The sequence below is a fragment of the Choloepus didactylus genome, chromosome 23, assembly GCF_015220235.1.
Source record: "Choloepus didactylus isolate mChoDid1 chromosome 23, mChoDid1.pri, whole genome shotgun sequence".
Lineage (NCBI taxonomy): Eukaryota > Metazoa > Chordata > Mammalia > Pilosa > Megalonychidae > Choloepus > Choloepus didactylus.
This window is the reverse complement of record NC_051329.1, coordinates 6,553,548-6,573,954: the sequence shown is the minus strand read 5'-3', so window position 1 is coordinate 6,573,954 and position 20,407 is coordinate 6,553,548. Positions and strand designations below refer to the sequence as shown.

General features: G+C 49.0%; 1 protein-coding gene across 2 annotated transcripts in view; it reads left to right on the top strand.

The window, feature by feature from the left end:
• Positions 1 to 5,535: 5,535 nt before the first annotated feature.
• The window catches only part of AACS (acetoacetyl-CoA synthetase), a 67,923-nt gene continuing 53,051 nt past the window's right edge, over positions 5,536 to 20,407 (top strand). The window contains exons 1-3 of one of the 2 annotated variants that reach the window (XM_037816682.1): positions 5,536 to 5,771; positions 13,257 to 13,360; positions 14,166 to 14,286. In XM_037816682.1, the coding sequence (XP_037672610.1) occupies positions 5,639 to 5,771; positions 13,257 to 13,360; positions 14,166 to 14,286 (358 nt within the window). In that variant the 5' untranslated portion in view covers positions 5,536 to 5,638. The remainder of the gene's footprint in view (positions 5,772 to 13,256; positions 13,361 to 14,165; positions 14,287 to 20,407) is intronic. The other variant, XM_037816681.1, reaches the window with a different exon arrangement.

Here is a 20,407-nt window from a genome sequence, read left to right as displayed (position 1 = left end):
GTGAACTTTGTGCTCTTTAAACACAAAACACTGCCATGTACATTTTCTAAGAACAAGATATTCACTTATGTAATCACCTTAAGTACCATTTCAAGTTCAAGAAATTGAACACTGATACAAAGCTTACAGTCTATGTTTCATTTTTTCGTAGGTCCCAATAATGTCCTTTTCAGCATTCTCTCTCAGGAATAAATTATTTAAGTTGATTTATTAGTTAAATTGGCAATTGTGGAGCTGCCTGACAACAGCATAAAATAAATGGAAAATTCACTAGAGCCTGACTTCCAGATATTACTTTAATGACTTTGAAACAATATAATTTAGTACCACATGCTTAAGAAGCACCCATTGTGTTATAATTGTGACATCAGCATTATTGCATCTGATCAGCCATCCAAAACTTCGTATTTTCTCTTGAAGACAGGTAGCAGAGATCCCAAAGAATAAAACAGAGACCTCTAATTAAAGGTCGTATTTACTAATCCAGGACCATAATTCCAGTCTTAGAATCTCCCAAGCAGCTGGAAGAAGGATGGGAAGAGGTGAGGAAAAGTAAGGGTAGTCCTGAACTCGTAGCCCCATTTTTGCTCTAAAGCAATTCAGGGGCTAGCAAATAAAAAAAGTCCCTGAGGCTGGAGATTAAAACCAAAGCTTTCTGTTCAGATGGTCAAAGGGACCCCCAAGGACAGTTAGAATCAGTGTATCCAGAAGGCAGCTGGAGTTGGTGTTAGGAAGGAGGGAATTTCTGATCGGTGTGGCTTCAGAGTTCTAAGCCAGATACACTCCAGCCATGTTGACAAAAGGAAATGCAAACCCGAGCTGGAGAGTGATGGTGCAGAGGGGACAAAGGGCGGCTGCAGCTCTGGGGGCCGCCCCACAAGTTCATTTTAAGCTCATTTCTTTTAGGTTTGGTGTGTATTACTCAATAAGGTAGATGCAAATTTATTTTATGAGTTTCTTTTTGGGGTGATGATAAGGTTTTGGTAATGGATAGTGGTGAGGGTAGCATTGTAAATAATTAACTGACTCGTATGCTTGAAAATGGTTAAAATGGCAAGTTTTATGTTATATATGCTTTACCACAATACATTTTTTAAAGAGTTATTTTAGTGAACCATGTCAGGGCACAGTTATTCCAATGCAGCCAACTCTGTCTCATTTCATGTTACAAAACGCTCAATGTTTTTTTATGTCCATTTAAGTGTAGGATGAAAATTTCTAGAAGTCAACTTAAAAAGCCAGGACATATTCCCTGGGGTTGGACACCATTGTTCCAGAAGAGGTTCCAAAGCTGGGATTCTGTTAGCAAGGAAGGCCTTGGCACTGTTGTCTGCCACGGTGATTTTCCTTGCAGGATCTCTCCGTAAGACAGACGTTCTGGGTTTTTCCAGCTGTGTCTCAGCAGTGCTGCACTTCCTTCTATGTTTGCAATGAAATAGCATGGGTTCGTCTGAGAAGGAAGGAATAAGATCCGTGTGGTTGAGCACGTGGCCTCGTCTCAGGTAGTCTGGCTTTTATGTGGGTGTCTTCCTTCTCCCAGGCCAAACGTTTGGGCTTTTCTTGAGAAACTCTGCTATATCCAAATAGCCATGACTTCCAGGTGAAACTCCTCTCAACATATTCCAGAGAACTCAATCTGTTTATAATAGCTTATAGTATATTTGTGAATGGTCAACTGTATAATGGTGAGAACTTTAAAACGTGGGAAAGAAAAAGGAGTACAAGTGGGTTTATAGAGCGAAGGGAGAGCAGATCACTCTGAGAGCCAATTCTTAAGAAATGATGTGGAGGACGGCCTCTTGTGACAGCATGGGCGCCTTTGGCCTGGTGGGGAGATTTAGAAACTTTACCTGAACTGGGTCAGGGAGCAGGAGGATTAGGATTTTTTATTCTCTAAGCACTTGGAATAGGAGGAGGAAACACAGATCAGGAATGCATGCATAACTAGCCTCCAGCTGAATCCTTAGATAAAAGGTAAGTAATGGGGAATGCTGAGACTAAAGTGAGGTTAAGCATAAAAAATGGACAGTTTAAGTGTAGGTCTTTGATCAAGAAGACCTTCTTGGCCGAGCCCTTGATCTTGGGGCTTGCCTTTATGAAGCTTGTTACTGCAAAGGAGAGCCTAAGCCTACTCATAATTGTGCCTGAGTCTCCCCCAAAGAACCTCTTTGTTGCTCAGATGTGGCTTTTTTCTCTCTAAGCCCATGTGGCAGGTGACCTCACTGCCCTCCCCACTATGTGGGACATGACTCCCAGGGTGTGAATCCCCCTGGCGATGTGGGAAACGACTCCTGGGGATGAGCCTGGACCCAGCACTGTGGGATTGAGAAAATCTTTTTGACCAAAAGGGGGAAGAGAAATGAAACAAAATAAAGTTTCAGTGGCTGAGAGATTGCAAATAGAGTCGAGAGGTCATTCTGGCGGTTATTCTTATGTGTTATATAGATATTCCTTTTTAGTTTTTAGTGTACTAGAATAACTAGAAGGAAATACCTGAAACTGTTGAATTGCAATCCAGTATCCTTGATTCTTGAAGACAACTGTATAACTATATAGCTTATACAGTGTGACAGTGTGATTGTGAAAACCTTGTGGCTTACACTCCCTTTATCCAGTGTATGGACAGATGAATAGGAAAATGGGAACAAAAATTAAATGAATAAAAGGGGGATGGGATGTTTTGGGTGTTCTTCTTTACTTGTATGTGATGGTTGGGTTCATGTGTCAACTTGGCTAGGTGGCCTAGCTGTCTGGTCAAGCGGGCACTGGCCTGACGATTGCTGTGAGGCTATTTGAGGCTGGTTGGTTTGTCCAATCATCAGTCAATTGACTGCAGCTGACTGATGACTCATCAAGGGGCGTGCTTCCACAGTGAGAGAATGCAATTGGCTGGATTTGGTCCGGGTGATCAGTTGGAGGCTTATAAGCCGGAGGGTTAGAGAACCTTCACTTCTTCTTCTTCAGCTGCTCAGTAAAGCTTTTCCTGGGGAGCTCGTCGAAGTTGCCAGCTCGTTTCCTGAGGAGTTTGTCAAAGTTGTCGGTTCGTTTCCTGAGGAGTTTGTCAAAGTTGCCGGTTCGTTTCCTGAGGAGTTCGTCAAAGTTGTCGGTTCGTTTCCTGAGGAGTTCGTCGGACGTCTTCCTTGGAGTTGACAGCTTGTTGACGGCTCTGCAGAATTTGGACTCGTGCGCTCCCGCAGTTGCGTGAGTCACTTTTACAATTTGATAATAAGAGACATCTCTCATTGATTCTGTTTCCAAGGAGAACCCTAACTAATACACTTGTATTTTTATTCTTGTTTTTATTTTCTTTTTGAAGTAATGAAAATGTTCAAAAATTGATTTTGGTGATGAATGCAGAACCACATGATGTGATGGTACTGTGAACAAATGATTGAACAAATCCCATTGTCTATGAGCTCCTGTAAGCCAGGAACTGGGGAGCCCAAGGTGGACAAGTGGAATTTGCATTGTAGTGGCAAAGTAATAAATATAAATTATAGATTTTTCCAAGATGAACGTCCTTCTAGGTGGAAATGGGCTCATGTCTTCAAAAAGGGGCTAACTTGGGGACAAAAAGCTAAAAGTGTTCCCAGAATGCAGAGGCCAGGGGAGGGGGCTTGTGTGGAAGTTGCATTGATGTAGCAAGCACCCTGTTTTAAGTTAGAATCTGTTTATTTGTGGTGACGGGGAGATGGAAGCTAAGATTAAGTGGTGAGGGTGGAGGTTTGCTTCATAAAACAAAAAAACCTGAAAACTGTTGTTGGGGAAAGCTGATTGGCTTGCTGTAAGAAAATTAAATTAAGACAGCAATATGGGAAGGTCCCTAGCACAGAGCCAACATACATTAGGAGTACAATAAAGAAACCTTCAACAATATCCCGTTTCTTCTCTCCATCTCCACACTACCACCTTGGTCTAGCTACAGTCATCCCTTGCAACATCATCATAATGTCTCATAATGTCATCGGACCATCTCTTGCAACATCATTGTAACAGGTCTCCCTGCTTCTGCCTTTGGCTCTTGAAGATTATTCTGAAGGCATCAGTCCAAGGGGATCTTACTATGACTGCAGTCAGACTAGGTACCTCCTTTGCTCAAATTCTTCCAAGGATCTTGTATCAGTTTCTGTATATTATGTCCCCCATGAAAAGCCATGTTTTTTGATGCAATCTTGTGGGGGCAGACTTATTAGTGGGGATTAACTAGGAACGTTTGGATTAGGTTGTTTGCATGGAAATATGCCCCACCCAACTGTGGGTGATGACTCTGATTGGATAATTTCCATGGAGGTGTTACCCCACCCATTCAGGGTGGGTCTAAATTAAATCATTGGAGCCATATAAATGAGCTGACAAACAGAAGGAACTCAGTGCAGCTGAGAATGACATTTTGAAATGGAGCCACAGACAAGAGGGACACTTTGAAGAATGCACAGGAGCTGAGAGAGCAGTTGCAGCTGAGAGACAGTTTGAAGATGGCTGTTGAAAGCAGACTCTTGCTCTGGAGAAGCTAAGAGAGGACAAACACCCCAAGAGCAATTGAGAGTGATATTCTGAAGAGAAGCTGTGGCCTAGAGAGGAACGTTCTGGGGGAAAGCCATTTTGAAACCAGAACTTTGGAGCACATGCCAGCCACGTGCCTTCCCAGCTAACAGAGGTTTTCCGGTCACCATTGGCCATCCTCCAGTGAAGGTACCCCCTTGCTCCACTGACCTTATCCTCTCGTACCTCATCTCTCTCCAAAGAGACTGTCCTCCTGACAACTAAGTGCACACAACACTCCTGTCTCAAGGCCTTCGTCCTGATGCTCCCTCTGCATGGACACACTTCTCCCAGTTGCTGACATCCTTGTCACCTTCTTCGTCATTGGTAGGTGTCACCCTCTCGAAGAGGTCGTCCCTGACGACCTTATTTAAACTAAAACACCCCTCATCCCACACTGTCTACCCCTCCCCTGCTTTATTTCTCGCCATAGCACTTAATATCTTTTTTATGCATAGTGTATGTGTTATTCTCCATGCATATTATAACAATCATTGGCATATATGTATGTTGTACATATTGCACCATGTTTAACACTATTATATGTATAGCACGGATTTACTTGTTGACTATTCTGTCTACTCCCCTCCTCCCACCGGCGCCTTACCCTTTTACTCCTACTGACAGGAGGACAGGGAATTTTGCTGTCACCACTGTATCCGGAAAGGACCTAACAATGCTTGGAATAGAGTAGGCGCTCAGCAAATATTTGCAGAGATAACAAATCCGCAGTGAATGAGCAAATAAATGAACGCGCCCAGTCCCTGTTGACTCCCGGCATCCCTAGCTGCTTTAACCCCTTCGAGCCGCAGGTGAGGTCGGGAGCGCGGGCTCAATGCGCCTGCGCAGCACCGCCCCAGCCCGCGCGCGCGGGTCCGAGCCCCCGGGCGAGCACTCCTTTGCGCGGCGCGGCCCTCGGCGGAGGGTTACAGCGGATGGAGTGGGCGGGACGCGCGAAGGGGCGGGGCGCGGGGCGGGGCGCGTCGAATGTCCCGCGCGGGGCGGCGGCGCCGCGCTCAGTGCGCGCTCCCGGCCGCCCGCGCCCCTCGGTCCCTGCTCTCGCCCGGCGGCCCCGCGCCCGGGACCCGCCGCAGCCATGTCCAAGGAGCCGCGGGCCGTGCGGGAGGAGATCGTGGAGTGCCGGGTGATGTGGCGGCCCGACAGCAAGAAGAACACGCAGATGGACCGCTTCCGAGCGGCGGTCGGCGCCGCCTGCGGCCTGGCGCTCGGTGAGTGCGGGGCGCGCGTCCCCGGGGCCGCCCTCCGCCTGGGGCCGCCTCTGCGGTCCGGGGCCTTCCCGGAGTCGGGGACGCTCCCGGGGGGTCAGAGGGACCACCTCCCGACGATGAGGGCGCGCTTCCCCCGGGCGGCGGGGTCGTCGCCGGCTCTCCCGCGCCCTCCTAGCTGTGGGGACGGCCACCTGCCTTCCAGTTCCATTCTTCTGGGGGCTGGAGGAGCCGCTTGACAGCTGGGGTCCCCTCTCCTGGGGCGGGGGCCTTCTCACTGTGGGGTTTTGCCCCTCTCCCTCCCGGCTCTCCCCTGAAGGGGCAGGGCTCCCTCCTGCCTGCAGCATCTTCCCTGTGGGCGCCGCTCTCTCCCTGGTCCCCTCTGGCCGCCGACCCACCCCTGTGGCCGCAGGTCTTCTCTTTCCCTTGCTCAGCCTTCCCACCGGTGAGGGGCTCCCCTCCCTGCTGGGGTGATGGTCTCAGCTGAGGTGGGGGGGTCTTCCCACAGACAGGGCCTCTCTCACCTGTGGCTCTTCCCCTCTGTTTGTGGGGGACACTTCCCAGCCCGGGATACTTTGTGCCACCAACCACCCCCACCCTCTAGTTAGGTCCCGCTGGAAGGTGAGCCCGATTTTCCTGCCCCTGGGGGAAGGGTGCTCAGGTAGGAACCCCACTTTGGGATTGGGGTAGAACCCCATCCCTCAGACAGAACCTAGTCAAGGACCGTCCTTCCGGCCACTGCCTGGCTGCGTGTGGGTGGGCAGAGAAGGGCTCCTTTCTGGGCTGAGAGGCACTCGCTCCCAAGAGGCCCTTCCCGAGGCCACCTGCCGGCCCTTTGCCCCCTGACCCAGGTGTCCTCAGGAGTTTTGAAGTCATCATGGCCTCTTTCTCCCGTTCTCACCTCCTCACCAGCTGCAGGGAATTCCTTGTTTCTGTCGATGGCTTCACTGTCCTTAGCCACACAGAAACGGAGACCTGGGTCACCTGCCTTGCGCTGTAGCATCACCTCCCTGCATCCCTGCTTTTCCATTCCGCTGCAGCAGTTCTCCTGGGGACCCTCATTTCCTTTTCCCTGAACGGGGGTTGGAGTCTCCTAACTAGGTTTCCTGCTTCCTGCTTTTCCTCCTTTCCCTGTTCAGTACACCACCCCCGCCCTCACCCCATACTCTGCCAGGGTAATCAGGAAGCACAGGCCTGACTTGGTCACTTCTTGGCCCTGAGGCTTGGCCATGGACTGGCAGACTGTGCCTCCTGGCAGCTCCTGGGGCCCTCCACAGCCTGAGGGCGCCTGGGCTGCCACGGCTTCTGTAGCATCATCCCTCTCCTCCTCCCCAGAGCGTGAGCACCTTGGGGACAGGTGCTGTGTCTTTAAAGTGACTCGAGGAGCCCAGAGCCTGCCAGGTGCTCATGGTTGGTGGATAGATGTGTGGGATGGGGGAAGAGCTGGGAGATTGCGAGGCTCTGTGTTTCATACCTCTGTGTTTCCTTGCCTTGATGCCCCCTCTTCCTCTGCCAGCAGTACCACTGCTTTCCTGGTGCTTGTGTAGCCCCAATGCTTTATGAGATGATTTTATATAAGGTAGGTGAAACCTCCTTCCTCCACAGAAGCGGGTGAAGAGGAGGAGGGATCTGTAATCTGACTACCTGGATTTCGAACCTGGCTCCACTGCTTACTAGTTGTGTGATGAGCAGGCAGGTGATTGCATCTTCCTGCGCCTCAGTTTCTTCATCTGTGAAATGGGATAGTAAGAGGACCTCCCTCACTGAGGGTGATGACAGCTGACCCAGGAGCTCACTCTACACTTGGCCTGTGGGGACCCCCCCCCCCAATTCCACGATAGCTCTCCCTATTAACCTCTTCTCTATCCTTTAAGTCTTGTGGGCTGGTGACTCAAGGGCCAGATTTACCTGCAAACGTGTTTCATGTGGCTCACACTCTGTCCAGTCCCTGACTTTAAGGTTGAGAGACCACATGTGCAAAGCAAGATTTCCAACTTGGGCAGAAAACCTGAAGCCCAATAAAGCTGGGGCTGTGTTCCACTTGGCAGTCATCAGCCAGGGCTGGGTGGGCTGCCCTCTTTGGGCTGGGTGAGGGGACGTTTAGAGCTTCCTCCCATGATCCCCTCTACATCCTACTGCTCCTGCGGTCAACATCCAGCTGCTTCTCACCTTTCCCCATGCGTAGCCCCTGCAGGCCCTTGGGTTTGCACTCTTGTTTTAAGGTCAAGCGCCAAGGCTCCCTTCTCTTTGAATAATTTCCTCCTTTCTCCCCCAGGCACTGGAGAGCCTTTCCTGCTCTCTGAGTGCATGTCGTTTGGACTTTCATCCCAATTTGCCTATTCATTTGCTTCTGAACATTCTTACTAAAGATAGCGTCTGTGGACTTGCTTCTCTGTGCACGCCCCTGGCGGTGGCTTGCCCATAGCTGCTCTGCAGGAGCACTGAGCATGGCTAATGACAGGATGCACATAGACAGCAAGGCACACGTGCTCACGACCCCCATCAGCTTCCTCCGGTGAGCAGGCAGGATCCCTGGGCTTCGGGAGGTGCAGGGCCTTGGTGCAGTTGCATGTTCTCCTTCTACCACCAGAACCCCATAGGTTGGTTTTTCTCCTTGCTGCCTCCACCAGACCTAACCCGAGGATTCCCTGGGCACCCACCTGGGACTCCCTCAGTGTGGGCCTCGAGCCAAGTTTATGTTCAGGTGATCCAAGGTCTCTTTCTCGAAGCCCTGGGGGACATGCTGCAGGAACCAGCCCTCTGTAGTTAGGGAGCTGGGTTAGGGGTACCAGCTTCAGATCCCTGGCTCTCTGAGGGACTGTGCCAAGTGTCTGTCTTTCTGTACACCACAAGCTGCAATTCCCTGTGTGTGTAAGTGTGTAAGCAGGTGGGATAGAGTTTGCCAACAAAGAGAAGGCACAGTCCCTGCTTTCAAATAGCTTACGTGTAGTTGGGATGAGAAAGCACGTGCACGGGCACTGGGGGCTTCCGGGTAGTCAATGGTGAATGTCCAGTGATTGGGTCAGAGCAGGCTCTGCTTTCTGAGTGCCTTCTGGGTTTTTCAGAGAGTGTTTCAAAGGGCTGACAAAATCGCTAGCTGAGATTTGAAGGGTAGGCTGGTCAAATGGAGAGGAGGAAGGGGGTGACAACAAAAGCCAGCAGGGCTTACAAACTCAGAAGCTTGCAGGAACTGGGCAGGTGACAAAAGTATCCATAATAGTTACCATTTAGCGAGAGCTGTCTATATGCCAGGCCCTGTTCTGTCACTTTATGTGTATTAACCCATTTAATCCTTCCATGCGGCCTACGAAGTCACTGCTGCTTGTGTCCCCACTCCACAGCTGAGGAAACGGAGGCACAAAGTCATGGCTAAGATCTCACAGCTGCAGGGTGTGGAGCTGTCATCTGGGTCCAGGGACAGTGGTGCGAGCCGCTGTGACAGGGCCAGGTGGGCCAGTTGGGACCCAGCCATGGCTGACGGTGGCTGTGTCACGCAGATGGTGCAGTAGTTATCTATGGCCATGTAACAAATCTCCCCAAAACTTAGCGATGTCAAGCAACAGCAGGCATGTTATTTCTGTGGGTCGGGAATTTGGGAGCTACTGGGCTGGGTGGTTCCGGGTTAGGATTCCTCCTGAAGTTGAGGTTAAGATGTGGACAGGGCTGCAGGGTCACCTGAGGGCTTGACCGGGGCTGCAGGACCTGCTGCCGTGTGTCCCCCCAACATGGGTGGTGAGTTGGGGCCAGTTGTGGGCAGGAGGCCTCAGTTGCATGCCACGTAGGACTGCTTGAGTGTCCTCACGACGTGGCTGCTGGCTTCTCCTAGAGTACACTCAGCCATTTCCTTGACCCATGAAACCAAGAGTCAAGGTTAGATGACCCTTATTACCCTGGTTACATAAGCCGGCTCTGCCCAGCTTGGGGAGAGCACATGGGAGCAAATGCTGGGTGGTGAGCCTCCCTGGGGGGTGAGGGTGGGGACTGTCTTGTAGGCTTGCCACCACTACCAGGTAGTGTTTTCTCAGGAGAAGCCAGAAGTCCACAATTTCATTTGCAAACTGATTTTTTAAATGTCGACGGGTTCAAGTTCTTTACAGACAGCGTGCAGGTTTAACAAAACCTGCCTGTGGCCATCGGGGCTTCTGCCTCTTGAGTACAGGGCCCTGCTCACCTGAGCCGAGTACTCGTCGGTGAAAAAGCTTCCACCCAAAGCTGGCCCACTTTGGTGCCGTCTTCTGGAGTCCTCGTGACGGCCAGATGCTGCCGTGATCGCCTGCGGTCCCCACGTGCCGGCCGGTGGCTTCCGTCTGCCTCCTCTGCTCCGCGTCAGAGCACGCTCTTCTGGGATGGGCTTTGGGGGTCTGCAGTTCAAGCCGCTCCTTCATCTCTAATATCAGCTTGGAGGTGTTTTTGGTGCTGAAGCTCTTTGCAATTGGTTGAGGTCCATAGTGATTTAAAAACAAAAAAATTACTGAGGGAGACAGAGTTGCTGTGGGGCCTGTTTGGCCAGTGCTGCTTCCCGCGGGTGTTGGGGCTCCTGCTCTGCCAGAGGACGCCCAGGGTGGGTGCTGCGCTCCTGTCGAGGACTTGGCAGTCCCCCAGCGACTGACACATGCCCGTCAGGTGCCGTTACCCCGCCCTCCTGGGACACGATGAGGGGTGTCGCCCCGGTCACCTCCGAGTGCTCGTTCTGTCCTCACGGTGTCGTAGGGTAAGTACCTTTATCCTCCTTTTACGGAGGAAGAAGCTGACACGCGGAGAAGCTCCATGACTGGTCTGAGGTCACTCAGTAAGTGAGGGCCACGGCCAGGATTCGCGCGCGGTTGAGCTCCCGAGCCTGAGTGTCTCAGCAAAGCACTGTGTCAGCCCTGACTACAGCCGAGGCTCGGGGAGGTGGAGCAGCTTTCACGGGTCATTCTCTAGTAAGGGGCTGAGCCGAGATCCAGCCACCCAGCCTGGCCCTGGAGCCCACGGTTAACTGCTCCACTCTTGTGGTAGGGTGCCCGACAATTTCCAGCTGATCCACGAGGGAAACCGAGTCCAACAGAGGCAGAGCAGCCTGCCTGAGATCTCAGGGCTGGCCCCAGCTTTCCTGCCTCAGTGTCCCTGCTTTGCTGACTTGGCCTGTGGCCCCTGTCTTTAGAAGACAGGGGAGGGGGAGATCTCCTCGTGGGGCTTGCAGTTGGCGTCAGCACCATCCCTGTGAACCTGATGCCCTTTCCTTCTTGAGCTTGGAGCCCAGCAGCCTCCGCAGGCCCTCCCTCTGAGCGGACTCTTCCCTCTCAATTGTTGGGTCCTCTCTGTCCCCGCCACAGACCTGCTCCCTCCAGCTCTCCTTACCTGGGCTCCTGGTGTTTCTCCAGCTGGCAAGGGATACCCCCCAGCATCCAACCCCTGCCAGGTGCAGCCCGAGCCCACCTCCCACAGCCCCTCCCTGCCGCCCTGGCTCCCGGCCATCACCCCCCTCTCCGGACTCCGGGTTAGAGAGTTCTCGGCTCTGGGGCAGGGAGCGTGCCCTTCCTCTGCCCCCTTCCAGGCTGGGCACAGCACATCTGCAGCTGAGCCACTGCAGCTGAGAGAACTCGGCTCATCCTGGGCTCCTGCCTTTAGCCCCCTGATCCTGACATCCCACTGCTCGCCGTCCTGCTCTTCTGTCCCCGGGAGCCGCTGCCTTCCCAGGGGATGAGCAGATTCCTCGGAACAGGAGCTCTGCACGGCCTTGCTGGGGGCTGGAGGGAATCGTTCTCCCTCCCCCTGAGGATCAGGGGGTCCACTTGGGCCAGGCCACGGGGCCCTGTGCGCTGGGGCAGGACTCGGCCCAGCTCAGGGAGTTTTACAGGAATATCAAGCTCCCTGTAGAAATTAAATCCAGCCCTCTGTCAAGCTTCCAGCTTAGGTCTTGATGGCAGGGAAAAGTTGTTTTTAACTTAATTCTGTGGGATCTGCAGAGGGATACTCCGCAGATTGGCTTCAGTCACCTTCCTTCATCTTAGTGTCTGGGGCACATTCTCAAGTTTGGTTTGTGTCTTTCTGAAGCTGACCCTGACCTCTGACCCTGACCTCTGAAGCCTTGGGTTCGAGGGGTGTGATTGTCCATCTCAGGCAGTTTGGGTTTGATTTCTTTTGCAAACTGCTGCTGCTCTTTGAACATTTGAAAATAAAGCCGTGTGTAGTTTGTTAGCAGAAGACTGGGAATAACCTAAACATCCCCCAGTAGAAGTCTGGTTAAAGAAACTGGTACGGTTTTTACAGCGGAATACTACGTAGCTGTTAAAAAGAATGTGACAGCTTTTGATGCACTGCCATGGAAAGAGCTCTAGCAGGTCTTCAGTGAAAGGAGCAGATTGCAGAATAGTGGGTAAAGTAGACTACCATTTGTGTGGAAAAGAAAAAGAAGTATCTCTTTCTTCCAGAATCTCTCTTTGAGAAGAGAGAAGACCTGTCAATGTTGATTGGTCTCAGGGAAACCTGGTGTCTGGGGATAGGTGGGAGCAAGTTTTGCTATGGAGCCTGTTGTTGGTTTGAATTTGGGAAAGCATGTGACTATGTATCCTATTAAAAGTATATTGAGATTAAAACAAGAGAAACATGAGATCCAAAAAGAGGAAAACCCTTTCCCAGGGTCCCCGGATTAGAACCTGGTGTGAATAGCATGTTTCCATTTTTGTAAAAGTAGGAGGGGGTTAAATTTAGGGGTATGTTTACTCATGCATAAAATATCTCTAGAAAGACACAAAGAAATTTCTGTAACTGGTCACCTCTGGGGAAGAAAAATGAGATGGTGTTGGTAAGAGGGAAGGAGACTTTTTACCATACAGCCTTTCACACTTCTGCAATATTGAATTCTGTGAAAGTATTGCTTATTCACAAGTCAAAATCTATCCTCCAAAACGCCCCCTACAATAAGGTATTAGCGTGAGAAGTCCATGAATCAACTATTACTTTTGAACTTCTGGGTTTTAAAGATTTCCTGGGAATTTAGATTTCCTAAGTTTGTGCAGGGTGGTAACAGCAGGCCCTTCCTGTGGTACTGGTGAGTCCGAGGCTTGTTCTTAGCACTGCATCACATACTCGCTTAGCCCTCACGACAGCCCTGGGAAGGGGGTGCTGTTCATCAGTCCATCTTACGGAGGGGGACACTGAGACCACCGACCTTAGGAACTTGCCTGAGGTCGCACAGCTAATAAACGAATGAGCCAGGATTTGAACCCAGGCATTTTGGCTCCTGAATCTATGATCTTAGGCTTGGTGATTAAGGTAGAAAACCACCACCTCATTGGTTTTGTTTCTTTTAAGAAGTAGTAGTTGTGTGTGTGTTTCAATAAAAATTGATGACCCCCCCGCCCCGACCTGAGACCACATCTCATCCAATGACAGACCCTTTCACATACAGGTGCAGTTCTTAGATGTACCCGTTTTAGTTTTGAACTGCTAAAACTTTCCTCTTAAGATTTATCTGAGCCATATGCCATTTAATTTTATTTTTAGGAAATTACAATGACTTGTACCATTGGTCAGTGGAGTCCTATTCAGACTTCTGGGCAGAGTTCTGGAAATTCAGCGGAATTGTCTCCTCATGCATGTATGATGAGGTAAGCAGAGCTGTTTGCTTATGTATAATCTTTTTTATGGTTGTGTTTCAAAGTAAAGTGTTGATCTTGGGGAATGCTGAACCATATCTCCTTGTAAAACCTCACGTCACTGGCAGTGAAAAGCATTGTCCTCGAGAATTGGCGTGAACTCGTGTGGAAGTCCTGCTTCCTGCTGAGACTTTGTCCTCTGCGGGTCTTCCCCAAGAAGGATGGGTCCTTGACTGGGAGATGGGTGTGGCCCCCAGGCCTCCAGTGAGTGGTCCTAAATAGTAGGTCATTGTTAGTTGAAGTATAAGTTGTTTATTATGGTCTTGTTAACCTTAAATTTAGAGAACTTTTCAACTCCTTAAGCTGAAAATCAGTAAGTATCTGGGAAAGGGGAGTCCTGTTATAAATGATTTACTGTGCATGTGTTTGGTTTGATTCTGGGGTGAGCTGTTGTGAAGGTTCATCTGCAGACACTTTGAGAAGAAAATCAGGGTGCCAGCACCCTGAAGAAGGAGGTGAAAAGTAAAACTCCCAGAAAATTGTTGGTCAGACCCTTGAACGCTGGACAACTCCACATCTGCCTTACTTACTTTCTTCAGCATCTCTCATAAAGCAGGTGCTTCATGCATATTTGCTGAAAGAGTCAACTGATGGGGATGGTTGTTTCCCTTGTCTTTAATTTCCGTCATTGTGTGCAAGCCCTAAGAAGCCTTTGGGCCAGCGAGATCGCTGACTCTCTGGGAGGCAAGATCGTTTTTATTTTTGTATGATGTGGCTCTCTTGTGTGCATACTTTGGTTTGCTGTCATTCTCTCCAGGTTGTGGACACATCGAAAGGGATCGCAGATGTGCCCGAGTGGTTCAAAGGCAGCCGCCTAAACTATGCAGAAAACCTGCTGCGACACAAGGAGAATGACCGCGTTGCCCTTTATGTTGCAAGTGAGTCCTGATGTCAGCCAGGTGCCTTGTATTTGCAGAGGGTGCTATGCATTTGGAGATGCCCCGGAGCATTCAGAAACTACAGTGTATGGTCTTTGAAGCAATATTGTGGCACCTTTTGGAAGTAATTAAGATTTCCATTGGCTCCCTACCTCCCATCCCTGAATTCTTACTAAAGTGATACACACAGGTGGGTGATTTTTTTTTAAATGCAGTTTTTCTGAGATATATTCACATACCATACAATCCATCCAAAGTATACAGTCAGTGGCACACAGTATGATCCCACAGTTGTCCGTTCGTCACCATAATCAATTATAGAACATTTTTATTACTCGAAGAAAAAAAAATAATAAAAAAAGAACCCCAAGCATCCTTATCCTCTACTATCATTGACTTTTAGCATTGGTGTAGTACATTTGTTCCTGTTGATGAAAGAATATTAAGATATTTCTGTTAACTATAGTCCATAGATTGAAATAGATGCATTTCTTCCCCACATACTGCTTGATTATTGACTCCTTGTAAAAAAGTGTCATGCATTATTCTAGTTCATGCAAGTCCGTTGACTTTTTATTATCGCTGGTGTCTTAGTTTCTGTGGCCGCTGTCACAGTGGGCAGATTAAAACAAAAGAAATTGATTGTCTCACAGTCCTGGAGGCTGGGGTCCAAAATGAGTTGTCTTTGAGGTCCACAGTGTGCCATGCCCCCCCACCTCGGCATCTGGCAGTGGTCAGCAGGTGTGGCGCTCCTGGCCTGCGGCTGCAGCACCCCCATCCCTGTCCCTGACTCTGCCTGGCCTCCGTGTGGGGGCCTCCGTGTCTTTCCTCCTGTCGTGCTGGAGGGCAGACCCACCCTGCTGCAGCATGACCTCACCTGAATCTAGTTCTGTCTGCAACAACCCTGCCTCCAACTAAGGTCACTTTCTGAGGTACCGGGGTCAGGACTTCAACTTACATTTTTGGGGGACATAGTTGAACCCCTAACCCCTTGGAAGGCAGAGTGGCCTGCTGTGTGGTCCACATCTTACAGGAGAAATCAAGTCACCTGGTCACGTGGACAGTTAGTGATGCGGCACACGCTCCAGCTTGCCAGGGTGAGCTCTCAGACGCTGGCCATGGGCAGGAGGGGAGATTTACAGGAACTGCTGGGTGGGCTTGGTGTCTGTGAGATGCAGGGCGGCATGAGACCCTTTTCTAGGAAATACCAGTAATTAGATGCCATAGATTCACCACTTTACCATGGACAATTCAGTGGTTTCTTGCACCTCTGCAAGGTTGTGCAGCCATTGCCCCTGTCTGATGTTAGACCATTTCATCACCCCAAAGAGGAGCCCCGTGCGCATTGCACAGTCGCTCCCCTCCCTCTCCACTCGGCCCCTGGCAGCCGCTCATTTCCTTGCTGTTTGTGGATTTGCCCATTCTGGACATTTCACAGAAGTGGAATTACAAAGCATGTGGCCCTTTGTGTCCGGCTTCTCTCACTTGGCATCCTGTTTTCAAGGCTTGTGTGTGTGGTGGCAGGTGCCAGCCGCCACTCTCTTGATGGCTGGGTCATATTTCAGTGTGGAGAGGCCACGTTTGGTTTATCCCTAAGAATAGCTTAAAGGGCTGGGCTGGCCCCGGTGCTGCAGTGCTCCTGCAGACCTCCCTGGGACACCAACACAGCCACACCTTCCGTAAACTGTAAGAACTAGATGTGCATGTTTACCGAATTTCCCAGACACTGCACAAGCCTCCCGGTTTCTCCGACTGGCCGGTGGGAAAGGTCAAGTGTGTCTTCTTAAAGACAGAAGCATAAAAGAACAATGATCTGTCTGATTACTGGTGGTGATGCCTGTCGGGTGAGGACTGCCAGTGCTCTCCGTGCGTGTGGGTCTCTCTCATGGACGTACGCCAGTGGAATCCAGCAGGTTGCCTTTTTTCAGTTTTCTTTTTAAGTCCAGCTCTTTCGAGAGTGTGGTTTGGGTTCTGAGTCTGTCTGACACCTCCCCCCAGCCCCCATCCCTTCTCTTCTAAATCTTTGAGCGCCTGTCCTCAGTGTGCTCTCCCATTCCTCATTTTGACAGTGGAAATAAGTACTCTCAAACGAAGATCAAATTTAGTTTACAAACTGGGTGAGAAGGGCCCCGAATGTCTTATTATTGGATTAGTTGTATCTGGTTGTGTGGTTTCCTGATTTGTTCCTCACCCCCCCAGCTGTGTGCGGGTGTGCCTGGGGTCCTGCCCTGAGCTTACTCGGGCATCCTCGGCCGAGTGAAGGATGTATAGTTCCATGTATAGTCCCATGCAGGGTCCGGAGATGCCCAGCTGCGAAGGAAGTGTGCACCCACTGCCTCCGTGCTCCAGCGAGTGGATCCACGATATTGTGCACCAGCCCCACTGGTGCCTAAATTATTGGAACAGCTGCACACATGGTGCATTTTGTTTTTCAACACTGGGTTTGAATTGACTGGGTATTTTTACAGGGTAGAAAACTATCTTGCTTGGGAAAATGGGAGAGGTAACTAAAGGCCAGCCAGTGAGGTGAGAAAAGATTGATGGGCAGCCTTTAAGCAAATATATTTGATACAGGAAAATGCAGATTTACGCCAATGGGAAGTCGGGATGTTTATTCATTTTGGCTAAGAGGCACTTGATATTATAGAATTGAAAAGCAAGTGGCAATCGGAATACGATGTTTGCATCTTCTTACAGGTTAAAGGGTTGATAACTTTCTTGTAGAAGGTACATTCAAATAGCCTTCCTACACCTTCACAACATTGAGTCTTACCAGTTGTATTGCTTCTCTATTGCTCCTTAACAAATTGTCTATTAAAGCAGTGGCTTAAAAGAATAAGCCCGGAAAATAAGATGGAGGCTAGGTGAGACAGGGCAAAAAAACACCTCCGTGAAAAACACTAGATAAAAACCAGAAAGTGACACAGAATACCGGTTACAGCGATGTGCCAGCTGGACTAGGTCTACTAGTATCACAGGGGCTGCATACTTGGTGAAACTGGGAGTCTGCATTCTGAAACGAGTGAGTAAGCTGGCTGGAAGACCCGCAGCCGTGTGGCGTTGTGGGGAAGCCAGGGCTTGGTGTTTGGAGACCGACTGGCTCTTTTAAAAAAAAAAAAAAGGAAAAACCCAGGAGCAGCTGCAGTTGCGGGAGTGGGAACCACTCAGTAAAACACAGCAAGAGGGGGCTGGGCCGGCCTCTCAGTGTCTGGCCTGGAAGGTAGTCCGCTGCAGATACCCTCAGGGCCAGGGGAACGGAGGGGAGAGCCGGAAGCTGGAAGAAACCCTGCGGCTCGCAGCTGGCTCCCGGGAGGGCTGGATAAACTCCTGCCCAGGGCCGTGCCCACAGCCCAGAGCCCCGCCAGTTGTCCCGGAGCTGGGAAGGAGGAACTGCGAGGAGGGGGGGGTTGAGATGCCCGTTCGGTCATCTTTGCATCAGGCTGAGAGCACACCGCCGCATGGCCCAGGGCTTCCCTTGAGGGACGGCGCACACTGGTGACGTAGCATGGCATTCCCTCGGCAGAGCTCCTGGAGGATCGTGGCTGGGAGGGGGGACCCGCTCGGAGAACCCAGGGACACTACGCCAAGTCTGGTGGTTTGTGGGACAGAGAGAGGGTCTGGGGCTGAAATGAAATGAAGGGTTAGACTCTTGCGGTGGCCTTGAATCTCCAGGAACCTGGGGCATTTGAATATTAAACCTGCCCTTCCTCCCTGGCACGCCCCACATTCAGGGCAGACAGCTCCAGCAGCACACCCAAACTGAGTTCTCCAGCTGAACCCCACAAGAAGCATTTCCCCACACACCGTGGAACAAGGTTGAGAACTGACTTGAGGGGTATAGGTGACTCACAGATGCCATCTGCTGGTTAGTTAGAAAAAGTGTACATCACTAAACTGTGTTTCTGAAAAATTAGACTGGTATCTTTTTTTTTGTACAACTTGAAAGAACCCTATCAAGTAAAGCAAATGCCAAGAGGGCAAAAACAACAGAAAATCTTAATGCATATGATAAAACCAGATGATATGGAGAATCCAACTCCAAACTCACAAATCAAGATATCAGAAGAGACTCAATACTTGGCAGAATTAATCAAAGAACTACAATCGAGGAATGAAAACATGGCAAAGGATTTAAAGGACATCAAGAAGACCATGGCCCAGGATATAAGCAACATAAAGAAGACATTGCAAGAGTAAATAAAAAAATAGAAGATCGTATGGAAATAAAAGAAACTGTTGGCCAAATTAAAAAGACTCTGGATATTCACAATGCAAGATTAGAAGAAGTTGAACAATGTCTCAGTGTCCTAGAAGTCCACAGAACAGAAAATGAAAGAACAAAAGAAAGAATGGAGAAAAAAATCAAAAAAATCAAAATGGATCTCAGGCATACGATAGATAAAATAAAACGTCCAAACTTAAGACTCACTGGTGTCCCAGAAGGGGAAGAGAAGGGTAATGGTCTAGAAAGAGTATTCAAAGAAATTGTTGGGGAGAACTTCCCCAACCTTCTACACAATATAAATACACAAAGCATAAATGCCCAGCGAACTCCAAATAGAATAAATCCAAATAAACCCACTGCGAGACATATTCTGATAAGACTCTCAAATACTGAAGAGAAGGAGCAAGTTCTGAAAGCAGCAAGAGAAAAGCAATTCACCACATACAAAGGAAACAACATAAGACTAAGTAGTGACTACTCAGTGGCCACCATGGAGGCGAGAAGGCAGCGGCATGACATATTTAAAATTCTGAGAGAGAAAAATTTCCAACCAAGAATACTTTATCCAGCAAAACTCTCCCTCAGATTTGAGGGAGAGCTTAAATTTTTCACAGACAAACAAATGCTGAGAGACTTTGCCAATAAAAGACCTGCCCTACTTCAGATTCTGAAGGGAGCCCAACCAACAGAGAAACAAAGAAAGGAGAAAGAGATATAGAGAATTTTAACAGACATATATAGTACCTTACATCCCAAATCACCAGGACACTCATTTTTCTCTAGTGATCACGGATCTTTCTCCAGAAGGGTCCATAAGCAGGGACATAAAACAAGCCTCAATAAATTAAAAAAAAAAAAAATTGAATATACTCAAAGCACGTTCTCCAAACACAATGGAATGTAAATAGAAGTCAATAATTTTTGAACTGTAACTCCACTATTTACTTCCTACATCATATAAAATACACAAACTCTAATGACAAATCAGTGGTTTTGAACTCAATGTAAAATATATAATTTTAGACAACTATATAAAGGTGGGGGAATGGAGGAGTATAGGGACATAGTTTATGTGTCCTATTGAAATGAAGGTGCTATCAAAGAAAAACAAGATAGTTATGGATTTAAGAGGTTAATTTTAAGCCACAGTAAACACAAAGAAATTATCAGAGAATATGACCATAGAGATGAAAAGTAGAGTATGGGTTAAGAGAAATGGGGGAAAGGGCAATGGGGAGTTAAGAAATGAGTGTAGGGTTGCTGTTTGAAGTGAAGGGAAATTTCTAGTAATGGATGGTGGGAAAGAGCATTACAACATACTAAATGTGATTAATCCCACTAATGGAAGGCTAGGGAGGGGGTGGAATGGGAAGATTTAGGCTGTATATATGTTTCCACAATTGAAAAAAAAAAAGACAGTCTAAACAGATGACAATTGAATGCCAAGGATGACCCTGGATGGGACTGGAGGATGGAGGACAGGAGGCTCAAAGGGACACAGTTGAGACATAAGGAAAAGGAAATATAGAATGTAAGCTTTGTATCATTGTTGAATCTCTTGTACTTCTTAGCTGCGCTTAATGGGATTGCATAAAAGAATGTTCTTGTTCATGGGAAGTGCATATGTGAATTACAGTGTTTGTTCAAGGGTGTGAGCAGCTTGCTCTCATATGTTCAGAAGACAGAGCAATAGATGACGGATGATAAGGAGGGAGGGAGTGAAAGTAACAGCGATGTGACAACATGTTTAAGTCGGTGGATTGGGCTATCGGGGGAGGGGGGTCAGGGTATGATGGAATTCTGTGTATGGGGTTAGTATTGTTTTTGCAACTGTTCCTATAATTTGAATTTATTTCAAAAAAAAAAAAAAGAATAAGCCCATGTTATCTCACAGTT